Genomic DNA, 18,263 nt, shown 5'->3' with positions numbered 1-18,263 from the left:
CTTGACAAAGTGAATAAATAACTAATTAAAGGGAAAGAATCCTATTTAAATTCTTGAAAAGGTTGCCCATGTTTTAAGATTTGAGACAGTCTGATTCAGGCTCTCCTTCTAAAACCATAATGCCAACTGATTGATCTAAAGGCAATAAAAGTGATTTAAATTTGAACATGACTTGGTTCAAAATATTCCTGCCATCATAACATACAATATACTCTCTCTCTAGTGGCAGACCCTATGGTGGAAAGGAAAACTATAAAAAAAAGATTGCTTGTGTACGTGGAATCAGAAAGAAGGGAATTAGTGAAAAGGAGCCACTATTTAATCTTGTCAGGCTAAGGCCACCCTTTGCACCTGTTACCATGACACGTATGACCTTGCAAAGAACCCAAATTTTCAGGACCATGGCCAAGGTTTCCTATAATTCTGAGGCATTCTGAAAGTCTCAATAAGACCATCTAAAATAAGCAAAGTCATATTTAGAATTTTTAGTAATAGGCATGATTTTAACAAGAAATATTCCTAATCACCTAACTTTAGTAAATAAACTAGAATAGTGAGAAATTATTTACTTCCTAACTTATCCTGTGAAAGGTACACTTAAAAAATTTAAGTTTTATTGACATGAAATTGATGTACCATAAACTTCCACATACAAAGTGTACAATTTGATAAATTTTGACAAACGCATGTACGCGTGAAATCATCGCCACAATCAAGAAAATGAACACACTCAACACCCTCCAAAGTTTCCTTGTGTCCCTTTGTCATCCCTCCTGCCCTCTCCCCAATCAATTCCCACACTTGAGCCAGTTTACATACCCAGAACCTCTTGAATGAAGGGGAGGGTGGGCTGTCTTGAGAAAGGACCCCGAAAATGTATACTGGTAATCTTTCTCCTAGTCTTCCCCAAAGAGAACTATGACCTTTTACCAGAGTCACTGTACATTGGGGAAAAGGAAATAATCAGACCTTTCAGGGACTACTGGACACTGGTTCTGAACTGACACTAATTTCAAGTGACCCAAAACGTCAATGTGGTCCACCAGTCAGAGTAGGGGCTTGTGGAGGTCAGGTGATCAATGGAGTTTTAGCTGAGGTCCATCTCACAGTGTGTTCAGTGGGTTCTTGAACCCATCCTGTGGTTATTCCTCCAGTTCCAGAATGCATAATCAGCAGCTGGCAGAATTCCCACATAAGTTCCCTGACCTATGGAATGAGGGCAATTACAGTAGGAAAGGTCAAGTGGAAGCCATTAGAACTGCCTCTACCTAGGAAAATGGTAAACCAAAAAGCAATACCGCATTCCTGGGGGATTGCCGAGATTAGTGCCACTGTCAAGGACTTGAAAGATGTAGGAGTGGTGATTCCCACCACATCCCCATTCACCTCGCCTATTTGGCCTGTGCAGAAGACAGACGGATCTTGGAGAATGACAGTGGATTACTGTAAGTTTAACCAGGTGGCAACTCCAAGTGCAGCTGCTGTAGCAGACGTGGTTTCATTGCTTGAACCAATTAACACACCCCTGGTATCCGGTATGTAACTATCGATCTGGCATGTGTCTTTTTCTCCATCCCTGTCCTTAAGGCCCACCAAAAGGAGTTGCTTTCAGTTGGCATGGCCAACAACGTACCCTCACTGCCCAGCCTCAGGGGTACATCAACTCCCTAGTCCTATGTCATAATTTAGTTTGCAAGGCTCTTGATCACCTTTCCCTTCCATAAGATATCACACCAGTCCATTACATTGATTGGTGATTATGCTGATTGGATCTAGTGAGCAAGAAGTAGCAACTACTCTAGACTTATTGCTAAGACATTTGTGTGTCAGAGGATGGAAAATAAATCTGACTAAAATTCAGTAGTGATTTCTAGGGGTCCAGTGGTGTGGGGCTTGTCAAGATATCCCTTCTAAGGTGAAGGATAAGTTGTTGCATCTGATCCCTCCTACAACCAAAAAAGAGGCACAATGCCTTGTGGGCCTCTTTGGATTTTGGAGGCAACATGCTCCTCACTGGGTATGTTACTCTGGCCTATTTACCAAGTGACCTGAAAAGCTGTTGTTGAGTGGGGCGCAGAACAAAAGAAGGCTCTGCAACAGGTCCAGGCTGCTGTTCAAGCTGCTCTGCCACTTGGGCCATATGATCCAGCAGATTCAACAGTGCTTGAAGTGTCAGTGGCAGATAGGGATGCTGTCTGGAGCCTTTGGCAGGCCCCTATAGGTGAAATGTAGCACAGGCTCTTAGGATTTTGGAGAAAACCCTGCCATCTTTCGCAGATAACTACTCCCCTTTTTGAGAAACAGCTCTTAGTCTGCTACTGGGCCTTAGTAGAGACTGAACAGTTAACTGTGGGCCCCCAAGTTACATGTGACCTGAGATGTCCATCATAAACTGGGTGTTATCTGAACCATGAAGCCATAAAGTTGCGAGTGCACAGCAACTGCAAGTGGTATACACAAGACTGGGCCTGAGCAGGCCCTGAAAGTACAAGTAAGTTACATGAAGAAGTGGCCCAAATGCACATGGTCCCCACTCCTGCTACACGGTCTTTTCTCTCCCAGCCTGCATCTATGGCCTCATGGGGAGTTCCCTAAAATAGCTGACAGAGGAGGACAAGACTCAGGCCTGGTTTACAGATGCTTCTGCATGATATATAGGCACCACCTGGAAGTGGATAGCTGCAGCCCTACAGCTCCTTTCTGGGACACCCCTGAAGGACAGTGGTGAAGAGAATTCTTCCCAGTGTGCAGAACTCTGAGGAGTGCACCTGTTTATTCATTTTATTTGGAGGGAGAAATGGCCAGATGTGTGATTTTATACCGATTAACGGGCTGTGGCCAATGGTTTGGCTGTATGGACATGAGTAGAAAATTGGTGACAACGAAGTTTGGTTGACAAACATATTTGGGGAAGAGGTATAGACAGATCTCACCGAACGGGCAAAAAAATGTGAAGATATTTGTGTCCCATATGAATGCTCACCAAAGGGTGATCTTGGCAGAGGAAGATTTTAATAATCAAGTGGATAGGATGATCTGTTCTGTGGATACCAGTCAGCCTCTTTCTCCAGTCAACCCTGTCATCACCCAGTGAGCTCATGAACAAAGTAGTCATGATGGCAGGGATAGAGGTTATGCATGAGCTCAGCAACATGGACTTCTACTCAACAAAGTTGACCTGGTATGGCCAACGCTGAGTGCCCAATCTGCCAGCAGCACATACCAACACTGAGTGCCTAATATGGCACCAATCCCCAGGGGGATCAGCCAGCTACCTGGCAGCAGATTGATTACATTGGACTGTGTCTATTATGAGAGGGGCAGAGTTTTGTTCTAACTAAAATAGACATTTATCTACAGATATGGATTTGTTTTCCCTGAACGCAATGCTTCTGCCCAAACTACCATCCGTGGACTTACAAAATGCCTTATGCACTGTCATGGTATTCCACATAGCACTGCTTCTGATTAAGGAACTCACTTCACAGCTAAAGAAGTGCAGCAATGGGCCCATGCTCATGGACTTCACTGGTCTTACCATGTTCTCCACCATCCTGAAGTAGCTTGCTTGATAGGATAGTGGAATGGCCTTTTGAAGACTCAGTTACATTGCGAGCTAGGTAGCAATACTTTGCAGGGCTCAAGCAAGGTTCTCCAGGAGGCTCTATGTTCTCTGAACCAACATCCGGTATATGGTGCTATTTCTCCCACAGTCAGGATTCACAGGTCCAGAAATCAAGGGGTAGAAATGGGAGTAGCACCACTCACTGTTACCCCTAGTGACCCACTAGCAAAATGTTTGCTTCCTGTTCCCATGACTTTATGCTCTGCTGGCTTAGAGGTCTTAGTTCCAGGGGAGGAATGCTTCCACCAAGAGACACAACAATGATTCCACTGAACTAGAAGTTAAGACTGCCACCCAGCCACTTTGGGCTCCTCATGCCTCTGAATTAACAGGCAAAGAAGGGAGATATGGTGCTGGCTGGGGTGAATGATCCTTACTACCAAGACGAAACGGGACTCCTACCCCACAGTGGAATTAAGGAAGAGTATGTCTGGAATATAGGAGATCCCTTAGGGTATCTATTAGTATTACCATATCCTGTGATTAGTCAATTGAAAACTACAACAACTCAATCTAGGCAGGAACGAGGGTTTGGGTAGCCTCACAAGGTAAAGAGCCACAATCAGCTGAGGTACTTGCTGAAAGCAAAGGGAATACAGAGTGGGTAGTACAAGAGAGTAGTTAACAATACCAACTAGGACCCTGTAACCAGTTACAGAAATGAGGACTGTAATTGTCATGATTATTTCCTCCTTATTTTGCTATGAATACATCTGTGTGTGTATGTGCATATAAACAAATAAATAAATATTTTATATATATATATGTCTTTGTTTTCTTTCCTCCCTTATTCCCTTATCATGTAAAATAAGATGTATTGACTTTCTATCATGGTATTCAAGTATTGTTAATTTTATACCATAGTATTTAAGTCACGGGATTTCCAGGAGAAGAGTGAACATCACTCAAGGACTTTATGTCCTCTTCTGGGGAAGGGGTTAGTGGGTTTTCAGTTGTAGGTGGGATAGCGGTATCATGTTAGGTGGAATTATGATTTGGTTATTGTCTTTATTTGGAGATTAAGTCTGGTTTAAGGAGATGCATATGGCTGCCAAGTTGACAAGGGATGGACTTGTGATGGTTAATTTGAAGTGTCACTCGACTGGCCCACAGGTTGCCCAGAACAAATGTTATTTCTGGATGTGTCTCTGAGGGTGTTTCCGGATGAGATTAGCATTTGAATTCCCTACCCAATGTGGATGGGCACCATCCAAACCCTAGAGGGCCTTAATAGAAAAAAAAAGGCAGACGAAGGGAGGATTTGGTCCCTTCCTGCCTGCTTAACCTGGAACACAGGTCTTCTGCCCTTGGACTGCGAATTACGCCACTGGTTCCTCTCCTCGGGCCTTCAGATTCGGACTGGAATTGCACCACTGTCTTTCCTGGGTCTCCAGCTTGCAGATGGCAGACTGTGGGATTCCTCAGCCTACGTAATTGTGTGAGCTGATTCCTTATAATAAATTTCCTTCTATATATATACATACATACATCCTATTGGCTCTGTTTCTCTGGAGAACCCTGACTAATATAGTCAGTCTCTTTATTTTTAGCCATTCCTGTGGGTATAAAGTGGTATCTCATTGTGTTTAATTTGCATTTCCCTAAAGACTAATGATGTTGGTCATCTTTTCATGTGCTTATTTGCCAACCATAGATCTTCTTTGGTGAACTGTCTGTTCAAATCTTTTGCCCATTTTTAAAAACGGAGAGTTTTTTTCCTTGAGTTTTGAGAGTTCTTTATATATTCTGGATACAGTCCTTTATCAAATATGATTTGTAATTTTATCCCAGTCTGTGGCTTGTCTTCCCATTTCTCTTAACAGTTTCTTGCGAAGAGCGGAGGAATTTAATTTTGATGAAATCCAATTTATCCATGTTTTCTTTTATGGATTGTACTTTTTGTGATGTATCTAAGAAATCTTTGCCTAACTCAAGGTCACAAAGATCTTCCTTTAGGTTTTCTTCCAGGAATTTTATAGTTTTAGGTTTTATATCTAGGTCTATGATCCACTTTTAGTTAATTTTTCTATATGAAGCAAAGTATTTATTGAAGTTCATTTTTTTTTCCATACGATAGCCAATGGTTCCAGCATCATTTGTTGAAAAGACTATCTTTTCTCCACCAAAGTGACTTTGCACCTTTGTAAAAAAAATCAGTTGCCTATATCTGTATGGTTCTATTTCTGGACTTTCTGTTCCAGTTCACCAATAATCTGTCTATCCTGATACGAATACCACAATATTTTAAGTATTGTAGGTTATAAGCCTTGAAATCAATTTTGGTATACCTTTTCAAAGGTGATTTGGCTATTCTAGGTCCTCTGCATTTCTGTATGAGTTTTAGACCCAAGTTGTCAATTTCTACCCCCAAAAAAAGCCTGCTGGGATTGTGATTATGTTGAATCTACAGATCAGTTTGGAAAGAAATAACATCTTAACTATATTGAGTAGTTCCCTGACACATGTGTGCTTATCAATACTTAACTGAACACTTGAGGGGTCCCTTCTGCAAATGGCTGGATCTCTCCCTCTCTGCAGCTTTCTCCTCTCCAACACTGCCCTGCAAACTCGAGCTGCTTTGGTCTTCCTGGACTTTCAGCTCCATCTCCTCAACTCCGTCTGGGTTTTCCCTCCCTGCAGCTGCAGCCTGAACACTCTCAAGGCAGGAAGCTGGGCAATCACAGGGCTCACTTCATTTATAGTCCATCTCTCAGTGTTCACTGTCCTTCACTGCCAGATGCTCAGTGTCTTTCATACTGTTGCTTCATATATTTTGCCCATTTTTAAAACTGTTTCAGGCAGGAAAGTAAATCTGGTCCCTGTTATTCCATCTTGGTAAGAAGCAGAAGTCTCAATTTTTAAGTTTTAATGTCAAATCTGTTCTCACAGTTATAAAATTCAAGTAAAAACAGGACAAAAACATAACTAGTAATTAGTATAATGTTTCATCACTGTTCGTTTATTTGTTCATTAACTCATTTCACTCCAGAAATATTTCTTGAATTCTGCATGGGAAGCATGGTGCTGGCACCTGAGTGCACAATGCGGAGGCTCAAAGCCAGATGTGCGTGCCCCTTGCTCTCACAGAGCTTACAATCTAGTGGGACAGACAGACATTCATCAAATAATGATAAACAAAAACGTAACACTGCAAGTGTGATAACTGCTATGAAGGAAAGGTATAGAATAATGCCAGGATAACCTATAAGAGGGTGATTTTACAGTATTGGTTTCTATTGAGCCTATATCCACGAGTTGAAAAATATCACTACTGTTTCTTTATGTCAAAGTCACAAAGAAATCACATTATGTATGCAGTGGGAAAAAAGTATTCATTAAATAAACTCAATACATGATATACTTACTAGGTTAAGACAATATGCTGAGTGCTTTGGAGCACACAAAAATTATGACACTATCCCTGTGAAACTTAAGATCTAATCGGGCACATAAAATATAAAGAAATATAAAGGTTATATATCTTCATCCTATATGAATATAAATGTAAATTTATCACAAACATCATTTCATCTATCCACATTTAATACATTATTTTTTCCATCAGCCTAATTGCAGAAATTTGACCAGTTCCTTTGAGAAAACAATACATTTATTTTATTAAGTCTTACCTAGATATCTCAGCTTGGGAATTCTTCTCTCCATCAACAGTGAAAGGAGATGCTCCAGTTAGTAATTCATACATTAGAACACCTAAACTCCACCAGTCAACTGCCTATAAAACAATAATAATTTCATTTTATAGAATATGGACTAACATATATTTTATAAGAAAGAAAAATGAACAAAATAAAGCTATATATTTGGAAAATGTTTGAACGAAAAGATTTTGCACATAGCTTTCTGTGCAAGGAGCATTAAATTAGCACGTGCAAGAAAGACATTTAGAGAACAAATATCCGGGTATCCTCAGACCAGAACTGAAACACAGCAAAGTCAGTCAAGGGGCTAAAAGTGTTTTAACTATTTCCTAAACTAGTAATGGTTTTACTTTGGTTAACTTTTAAAAAATTTTAAATTTAAAATAAATTTTTAAAATTTGAAGTAAGTGAAATCTTCGGACTTATGAGAGGAGAAAAAAAAGTACTGATCAGTATTTTTATTAATTATTCAGCTCCAATAAATACTATGAAATTATTTGAATTCAAAGAACAAAAATGAAAAAAAAAATCCCATCTAAAGCTGTTTTTTTTTTTTCATAACCACCTAAATCAATTCCTCTTAGAGAACCTATCACATAAATCTAAGAGTCTTCATTTGTGGCAAGCATGAAGAGATTTCAAATAATATAAAATAAAATGTGATCTAAATTGGAAACAAATTTATAAATGCAGGTACCTGAACTAGAAGTATAGTAAACTATATACAATTTAGAGAATCTTGATATATTGAAAATTAGTTCTTTCATAATTAGGCAAATCAAGATTTCAATAACTGTTGAATATATGAGCTTACAGCAATGAGATATTAACTGGATGCTAAAATTTTAAACTCTCCTGCTTCTAATTTCAGGGCCAAGGTTTCAGAGAGATGACGCAAAATTTCTGGGCCTAGAGCTATTTTAAAGAAAATACGTAACAACGACATATAAAACAGGATCAGGTAGCCTGAAATCAGAAAAGGAAGAGTCGGAGCCAGGCATGGTGATGAGCACTTTGCATATATTATCTCACTTAATTAACTCAAAGCTGTTGAGGTGATCCATGAACAAGAAAGAATATTTATTGACTAGCTGTATTCTGGACCTCAGGTATACAGAAATTCTAGGAGTAATATAAGGTTTTATTTCCTAAAATTTGGTTCTATTAGGTCTTAGAAAGTAATTTTCAAATTTTTAACAGTTATAAATTCCCATCAAATTCCCTAAAAGTTCCAAAGAATACCATGAAGCAAACTAAACCAGCAATTCAATTCTTTTAGTTCTATAAGCAGTTTTACTGCTCTCTGAGTCAGGACCCAGAATGTTTTGCTGTTACATTTGAAACCACGCTCTTAAATTGACAGAGATCTACAATCAGATTCCCTCGTCATGGCCTGAAACCAATTCCACACAAACTTGAAGAACAGGCTTTTAAACATATGATTAGTCATTAGCAAGGAGACCATGATTCTCCACACTTAAGATATCTAGACTGTATATATGGGATTTTGAAAGAGGATGAGGGAGAGGAGGAGATGAGGAGCAAAAAATAGCTAGAATTCTTTATTTGGAGAAAGTTATTAATAAAGCAAAAGTACTGAGAAAGAACCGAACAAATTTGTACCCTTTAATATGGGAAGAAAAAATATGTGACCTAGATTTTATGACATAACTACTTAGAAAGTCTTTTCCATAATCTTCATTTTGCACATACAAAGGGAAGTGAGGAGGAAAAAAAGTGAGCTTTTTAGAGGGCCTAGGAAAACAAACTTCGACTATCTTGAATGCAAGATTTTTTTCTTTCTCCAGAGATCGTTACAATGGTTATTTCTGTTGAAGAGATAATGAACGAAATCTCTAGTTTCTCTACAAAGTTAAAAGCAGAAATTGGGAATAAGAAAATATGAAAGATTCCCTTTTCAATGATCTCTCAGAAAGCAAATATCAACTAACGGTGAAACACGTGGCTAAATGTCTCTGTACGTTTTTCTAGCAACAATCAATAACGCCAACAAGCACTGTCCAAAATCATTCAACATGACTCAGACAGGAATGATGTGCACTGTTTATGCTTTCAGTGACACTTCTGTATTGTACTGCGGCTCAGCTGTGTCCTAAAGGATCAGGTCCCATCAATAGAAAAATAATGATTTTTGTTTTAAATGGAGTTACAACTGGTGCTCTGCTCAAGATATAGACTCTTTTAACAGAAATAAAATAAAAATTATTTGGAGAATTAGTTGATTTTGAGGTTTCCTTTAACAAGAGTGTTACTCTACAAAACAAAAAACTATCCTCACCAATAAAACCTGAAAAAAGGGAAGGCTAGAATGTCCTAATCTATTACCTTTTTCCTCCACAACACTAGATATCATAATGTGTTCATGCATACATATAAAGCTAAGGAGAGAAAAAAATGCAAGTAAGACAATACCAGAAAGAGGGCTCTGTTGAAGAGACTGTACCCAAGTTATTAACTAGGATTCTTACTATACATTTTATAGAAAAATATAAAGAAGCGTCAAAAATAGAACATACCTTGTCATGTCCTGAATCTCCCCCTCTGACAATATCTGGTGCCATGTATTCAATAGTTCCACAAAAGGAATACGCTCTTTCAGCCTTAAACAATCAAATAAGCAAAAAAGGATTTGATTTCAAGATAGTATTACAGGTGACAAAAGAAGAAAGTTAATACTACATGTCAGTGGGTGAGATACACCACAGTAGCAAAGTAGTGGTAGAATCTACTTGACAGACCCTCTTCTCACCAGGATAGATCATCACCTATGTAAAATGAGTCCTGGCTAAATATCCTGTCAGAAAAACTTCCCATGCCTGAAACTCTAACATCATTCATTCACCCATCCACCCATCCACTCACCCATCCATCCCTCCCTCCCTCCCTCCATCCATTCACTCTTCTTCTTTTCTGTACGTGTGTATATTTCCATTATTGATCTTTAACCATTCTTTTTGTAAGAATGCAAATAGTCCTAGTAGGGTAACATGGACTGCCTACTACTTTAGTATGGATGACTTTATTCCCCAATAGGCAAGATTGGGAACTCATTGGGAAACCTGAAGGGGGAAGGGAGACCAAATAATTAGGAAACCCAAAGAAGAAAAGGATGAAAAAATTTTTCCTCCCTTACCATCTTTTCTAGGTTTGGCACTAACAATGGTATGTTTAGTGATGATGAGCAAAACTGTCTTTAAAAAAAGACTGCCTCTTAAAGACAGTTGTTTCTCTTTTGTAAAACTTTAAAAAGGGCTAATATATCAACCTGAAAATTAATTTAAAAAACTGAAGTAATTTTTAAATAATCAACTGTGTCATATGACTCATCCCAATGTAATACAGGAGAGTACATATCTAAATTGTTATGCAGATAACATTAAATAGGGAAAAAAGGAATTCCTCTTTAATAATATACATTCGTATGGTTATATCTGAAACTTTTAAACGCACTTGGGTGCCATCAAAATAGTTCACAAAACTATTTTAGAGGAAGCTTTTCAATTTACACTTGACCCTTCTTTCACCAGCAATGTTTCAAGAAAAATAAGCATTCCTCTTATTTACCAACTTTAAACGTAAAGAACACTACTCTAGCAATGTTACAGAAGTGGCAGAAGTCCCCTACTTTGTTGGCTGAAAGTTAAGCCCAGAGACAACGAATGTAATGAATTTATTTAAACACTGTGGTAATAAATGTATTAAAACTACTTGTTATATATATATATATATATATATATGCACACATATACACACACACATATATAAAAATAAAATATGGTTTATGATTCATTTCTTTCTTTTTATGTGCTACATATATTGAAAGATTGCTTTTCCCCCTAGAAACTAAAAGAAATAATTCAATTATGCTTAGACCTGCAGAAAATTTTCTTGTTTGTTAGCTGCAGGAAAAAAACGTGTGTATCAGGAAGCGTTCATCTGTTACTGAATTATTAAAAAAGAAATACTACAAAATTACTTTTTTAAAAAACCCCAAACTTCATAAAACTAAATAGTGTTTTTAGTTAATATAGTATCTATTATGGAATAGCCCCCTTTTGGATTTAATTAAGCAAAAATCACTGTATAGCTGACATAAAGAAACATAAAAAATACTAAGTCATAGTATTTGTCATTTGATCTCACCTTAAAAGATACCTTTAGGGCTGGCCCCGTGGCTTAGCGGTTAAGTGCACGCGCTCTGCTACTGGCGGCCCGGGTTCGGATCCCAGGCGCGCACCGAGGCACCGCTTCACCGGCCATGCTGAGGCCACGTCCCAAATACAGCAACTAGAAGGATGTGCAACTATGATATACAACTATCTACTGGGGCTTTGGGGAAAAAAAAAGGAGGAGGATTGGCAATAGATGTTAGCTCAGAGCCCGTCTCCCTCAGCAAAAAAAAAGAGGAGGACTAGCATGGATGTTAGTTCACGGCTGATCTTCCTCAAAAAAAAAAAAAAAGATACCTTTAAAGCATTATATCCTAAATCAACTTTAGATAAGGTGAAAAACATTCTCCAAACTGGTTTATGAGTAGAAAGATAATAAGTTTTAATTTATTGCTTCTCTAGAATTTTATTTATTTAGAAAACTAGTCTTTTAGCAAATATAAAGTTTCATTTCCCTTTATAGGCAGATCCATGTCACAAACCATTCTTAAATCATGCATATTTCTTTCCAAGTATGAGAAATGATTAAATTTTACAAACTGAAAGCCATGAAAATCTGTACTCTCTTCTTCAAAACATTAGATATTCATAAGTTTAGTGTAAAAAGGGTATGAAACATACAGATCTTATTGATTAATGTAAGAAAGGTCTGATAGTCACCACCACTTCCCATGTCTTACTTTACCTGACCATGAGAACTATGCCGCTCAGTGCTTTATTGTCTTGACACAGAGGAGGCTCAGAACCACATAAAGTGCTCAAAGATATCTCCTCCACCTTTCTCCATGTGATATTTGAGCTCTCTTTTATTTTAGCTTCTCTGTTTTTTTTTGGAGGGGGGGTGAGTAGGTAGTGTCTACATTAATAAATAATTAATAGATAATTATTTATTTGATACAAATTCCAGGAGACAGAAAAATTAAAGCTTAAGTGTTGGGAAGTTCCAGTTACTGAGGAATAAGAGTAAACAAAAATAAAGCATTTCTTAAGTCTTGCTGTTATTTTAAAACATTGCCATTTTAGCCCCTTGCAATTCTGTATCGCTTCCTCTTCCTCTGCCCCAATGGAAGTGTACTAACTTGCAGTATACTAACTTTTAGGCAACCCCAATTTCCTAAGAGTTTATCTTCTATTTGTAAAAATATCCCCAATTTTAACTTTGAATTTGTGTTTATCTGCCTAGGAAGATGCATGTCATCTAGAGTATATACTGAATGCCTTTCAAATAATTCTACCAAGAAGACAAACTGATGAGATATGACAAGGGAAGGTCTCTGGTGGGGGCAGGAAAGATTTTATATCTGAACTATGATATAAAAAGGCTAGGATAACATAGCTAAATTCTATTATGAGTATTGTTTATTATTTGTTCAAAATGTCTTTACAGTAATATTTTTCTCAAGGAGACAGGCAATCAATCCATTTAGCATTTAAGTCCATACTGTTTAATAAACAACATTACTTCCTAAAGCTGCCACAGATTTAAAAGATTGTGAATGAGAAAACAGTAAAAGCAGCGTGTGCACCATCCTGGCAGATAATACAGAGTATTCTTGTGCTTACGTGATCAGCTGATCAAGGAAGCTTCAGTGTTCCTTAGAGAGAAGGATCAGATAACATTGGACAAAAAATTGGCTTTCTTCTAAGGAAGGATCCAAACAGGAACTCAACTGCCAAACTTTCAGGCATTTCTCAATAAACACTGGATTAAATCATTCCTAGCTTTTATTTGTCAATATTTTATCCCGATCTTATCTGCTTAAGATAGATAAATTTGTGACTTAAATGTAAAATTACCAATGAAAAGGTTTTTTTTCCCCACCCTGTATTTTTTCCCATCTAATTTTAATAAATCTCCTTACAACGAATATCTAGAAATGTTTGATTTTAAAAAAGAAGTAAATATTGCACCGCTAATCATCCAAGACCAGGCTCACAAGAAAGAAAGGGGAATCCCTAGGTGCCAGCCATGAAGAAGGTTCTGGAAACCAGTGAAGTAGGCATATGACCTATGCTGCAGCAGCACAGAGGGAGGGAAAGTAAGCTGTTACAGGTCTCAGCAATCCAGAAGCTTGAGTTTTAATACTCTTGTGAGGACAAAAGATGAGGCTCTCAGCTCAAATGAGGCAGGCTGGAATTACCATTCTCTTGTAAACCTCAGAACCTAAGAAAGCTGAACCGTCAGCAAAAGGAAAGTCTAGAATAAACTCATCCACTAGCACAGGTTTGCTTCTGCCTGGACCCTAGCTTAAAAGACAAACATGCCTCTTGTAAAACCAAATCTCTAGGTTTGTGCCTCTTGTAGATTTGGGGCCTGAATTTACTCTCCCTCCATGGTATGGGAAGGTGAGAAAGTCTGGTCCAACATAGCGATGCTCTGGAACACATGACAGAACCAGAGACATTCTCACAACTTACCTGGCCCAGGATTCACACAGATAAAGCCCTTGAGTCTCAAAATTACTAAATAAGTGAACTACACTCCACAAACACAACAATAAGAAGGATTACTTGAAACACTAGAAAAACAATCTATAAAAGACTAGTATGTTGTAAAAGATGAAAGACATAAAGGAAGGAAACAGCTATAAAACAATATAGCAGCATAGAAAAGATTAGAAGATACGAAAAAGAATCAAATAAAACTATATAAATGAAAAAAATACAGTAATAAAAATAGGCAGATTAAATAGAGTAGACACAACTAAACAGAGAATTTGTAAACTGGAAGATATATTTGAGAAAATTATCCTGAATGTTGCAAGAGTCTCAAGCAGACTAAATTACAATACATCCATAGGTAGTGAATTTCATTTCTTAACTTGAGTGGTGTGATAAGAATGTTTGCCTTATAATAATTCACTAAAGAAAAGACTTTTGTTTTCTTATTTTATTTTATAATACAAAGATATTTTTAAAAAACTAGTCCATTCCTAGATGTATTTATACCCAGCTAAATTATCACTGACTGTGCAGGACAAAATAAAGGCATTTTACAACAAAAATAGAGTTTATTATTCACTGATCCTTGTTAAAAAGACATCTAAAGGATGTACTCCAGAAATAAACTGAACTCACAAGAAAAGAGTAAGATGTAAGAAGTAACAAGGAGCAGAAAAAATAAGGAAACATAAGAAAAATCTAAACAAGTATTGAATTTATCAAATGAAAATAATAATTACACAATAATGATTAATTTGGGGAAATATAACACAAGGTGGGACTAAAATAATAAGTAACAATTATATATTAAATGAGATGGATAATTGAAGCTAAAACATTCTAATGTTCTTGTAGTGGTTATGACAACCATAGACATAATGGTTGATTTTAGACTCTAAGTCAGTACATAAGTTAAAAATTTCAGGGTAATAACCACTAAAATAATAGAAATAGAATACATGTAACTTCTAGACCTTCAGGGGAAATGAGATAAAGAAATCTTAATCATTTAAATAGACGTCAGGAAAGGAGGGGAAAAAAGCAAAGAGAAATGATGATAAAAAAAACACACAGCAAGATAAGAGAAGTAAATAAAAATATATCAGTACTTATAATATACAGATTTAACTCACCAGTTAAAAGATAGAAACTCTCTGGATCAAAAACAAAATTCAGCTATATGTTATTTACAAAAGGCACACCTAAAACATAATGACAAAGAAATATTGAAAGTAAAGAGATGGAAACAGATATGTCAGACCAGCACTAACAAATAGAAAGCTGGAGTACTTTTATTAATAGCAGGAAAATGAACTTTTAAGGCAAAAAGGATAATTACAATTAGGTAGGGTCATTATATAATAATAAAAGGAGCATTTCACTAGAGAAAGAACACTATTCCAAGCCTGAACAGTCTCAAAATTTTTTGAAGAGCCTTAAACTATATAAAGCAAAAATGGAGAGATCTTTAAGAAGAAATAGACAAATCCACAATCACAGTGGGCATTTTAACATATCTCTTTTATAACTGACTGATCAAGCAGGAAAATAGTGAAGCTATGGTAGATTTGCACAATGTTCATGAAAATATACAACTTTATATCTAACACACAATCTTTTCAGGTATACATGGCACCTTTACAGAAATTAACCATGTAATAGGTCATAAAGCAAATCTCAGATACCAAAGAAATAAAATCATATATATTTTGTTCTCCAAACAGAAAGCAACAAAATTAGAACTCATTTCCAAAAAGATAACCAAAAAAGTCTAAATATTTGAAAACTTAAAAACCAATTTCTAAATAATTCATGGCCAAATGGGAAAAAACACAATGAATATTAGATTATTAGAATAACAGTAAAAATGTTATATATCAGAACTTGTAAGATACAGTAGGAAAGGAACATCATGAAAGAAACTGAAAAATGAGATGCTTGACAAAAGCTGTTTCTTGGAAAAAGACTTATAAAATGGACAAATCTCTAGCAAATTGAAAAGAAAAAAAGAAGAAAGTCACAAATCAATAATAGTAGTAATTTAAAAGGAAACATTATTGCAGTTACAACAAAAAAATAGCCTCATTAAAAAATAGGCAAAGGAGACATTCTTCCAAAAATGACATACAAATGAACAATAAGCATATGAAAAGATGCTCAACGTCACTAATCGTTAGAGAAATGTAAGTTAAAACTACAATGAGATATCACCTCACACTCATTAGGAGGACCACTATCCAAAAAGCAGAAATAATAAATATAGGTGAGGATGTGGGAAAATCGGAACGCTTGTGCACTGTTGGTGAGAATGTAAAATGGTGCAGCCACTATGGAAAACAGTAAGGCAGTTCCTCAAAAAATTAAAAATAGAATTAACATAGGACTCAGCAATCCCACTTCTGGGTATATATCCAAAAGAATTGAAAACATGATCTCAAAGAGCTATGTGTACACCTGTGTTCACTGCAGCATTATTCACAATAGCTGATAAGTGGAAGTAACTCAAATGTCCATTAGTGGATGAATGGATAAACAAAATGTGGTATATATACATAATGGAATATTATTCAGCCTTAAAAAAGAAGGAAATCCTGTCACATGCTACAACATGGATGAACCTTGAGGACATTATGCTAACTGAAGTAAGCCAGTCACAAAAAGGTAAATATGTACGATTCCACTTATATTAGGTATCTAAAGTAGTCAAATTCATAGAAACAGAAAGTAGAATGGTGGTTGCCAGGCGTTAAGAGGAGGGGAAAATGGGGAGTTTTTGTTCAGTGGGTATAGAGTTCAGTTTTGCAAGATGAAACAGTTCTAGTGATCTGTTGCCCAACAATGTGAATATACTTAACATTACTGAACTGTACAATTAAAAATGGTTAAGATGGCAATTTTTATGTTATGTGTATTTTACCACAATTAAAAATTTTTTTAAAAGATTCCAAGAATTTAAATCTTAAAAGATTAGTAAATTTGGTTATATTAAAATGTCAAATCTGATAATGGCAAAAACACCATTAAACAAAGTTGAAGACAAGTGAAAGACTTGGAAAAGAAATTCACAAAATATATCATTATAAAGGATGGTTATTTAGAATATTTAAAGAACTCCAACAAACAAATAACATCAGAAAAAAAACCTGCAACACTGAGAGAGAAAACAGAGAAACTGAAATGTATCTCAGTAGGAAAATGGATAAATAAACTGGATAATTCATATAAAAGAATATCAGACAGTAGATAAAATGAATGAAACAGTTCATATTTATCAACTTGGATACATTTCAAAATTAACTCAAAAAACAATCTGCAATATGGTATGCCATTTATGTACATTTTAGAAACATAAGCTAATAGTATATATTATTTATGGTTATACACATATGGAGTAAGGACGCTAAAACAAGATGAAATTCAATCCACTACCCACTCTTTGTCTGTACTCATGCAGCTAAATGTGGTTGGAGTAAAACACAGAGTTAGGTTGACCAAGTTCACTTTAAATTCATGGTCCTGAACCTCAGGTGGGCCTTTAATGAATGCTGCCCAGCAAACATGCTAGTTTCCTAATCCATTCACTCTCCCACTGTCTTCACTGCTTATTTTATACCTTCTCCTCTCTCCTCCAACCTCCAATGTCTCCTTTCCCTTCCTCACTCTCAGCGAGAAAACAGAAGCAATCAGAAAAGACCTTCTATAAGCTCCCACCACCACTTCTTGACAGCCGCCACATCTGCGCCCAGTAACTCAACCTTCTCCTGCGTTTCTAAGGATGAACTGACCAAGCTACTAGCTAAGGACTACGTCTCCACTTGTGCGCTTAGTTTTCCTTCTCAAAGACAGTGTTCCAGCAATTTCTCCCCCCCCTTTTTTTTGTGAGGAAGATCAGCCCTGAGCTAACATCCATGCCAATCCTCCTCTTTTTGCTGAGGAAGACCGGCCCTGAGCTAACATCTATTATTGCCAATCCTCCTCCTTTTTTTTCCCCTTTTTCTCCCCAAAGCCCCAGTAGATAGTTGTATGTCATAGTTGCACATCCTTCTAGTTGCTGTATGTGGGACTCTGCCTCAGCACTGCCGGACAAGTGGTGTGTCGGTGCACGCCCGGGATCCGAACCCAGGCCGCCAGTAGAGGAGTGCGCACACTTAATTGCTAAACCATGGGGCTGGCCCCACCCCTTTCTCTCTTATTTCATTATTATTCTACCTCCACTTCCTTTTCAGGACTGTGCCAACCAGCATATGACATCTGTCATTTCTCCCACCTTAAAAAAAAAAAGACCTCTCTTGACCCCACTTCATCCTCTGCTATGCTCTCCACACAATTTCTCTATTCCTTTTCACA

The 18,263-nt window shown here is 36.9% G+C and overlaps 1 protein-coding gene across 1 annotated transcript in view; it reads right to left on the bottom strand.

Annotated features, from left to right (window-relative positions):
- The window catches only part of RPS6KA5 (ribosomal protein S6 kinase A5), a 170,762-nt gene that overhangs the window by 37,385 nt on the left and 115,114 nt on the right, over positions 1-18,263 (bottom strand). The window contains exons 6-7 of the mRNA XM_087448053.1: positions 9,822-9,905; positions 7,255-7,358 (exon numbers count right to left, since the gene is read on the bottom strand). Coding sequence (XP_087304179.1) covers positions 7,255-7,358; positions 9,822-9,905 — 188 coding nt within the window. The remainder of the gene's footprint in view (positions 1-7,254; positions 7,359-9,821; positions 9,906-18,263) is intronic.

The sequence above is a fragment of the Ceratotherium simum genome, chromosome 24, assembly GCF_057802395.1.
Source record: "Ceratotherium simum simum isolate JZ-2026a chromosome 24, ASM5780239v1, whole genome shotgun sequence".
NCBI lineage: Eukaryota > Metazoa > Chordata > Mammalia > Perissodactyla > Rhinocerotidae > Ceratotherium > Ceratotherium simum.
Note: the sequence above shows the minus strand (reverse complement) of the source record. Positions and strands in the feature narration are given on the sequence as shown.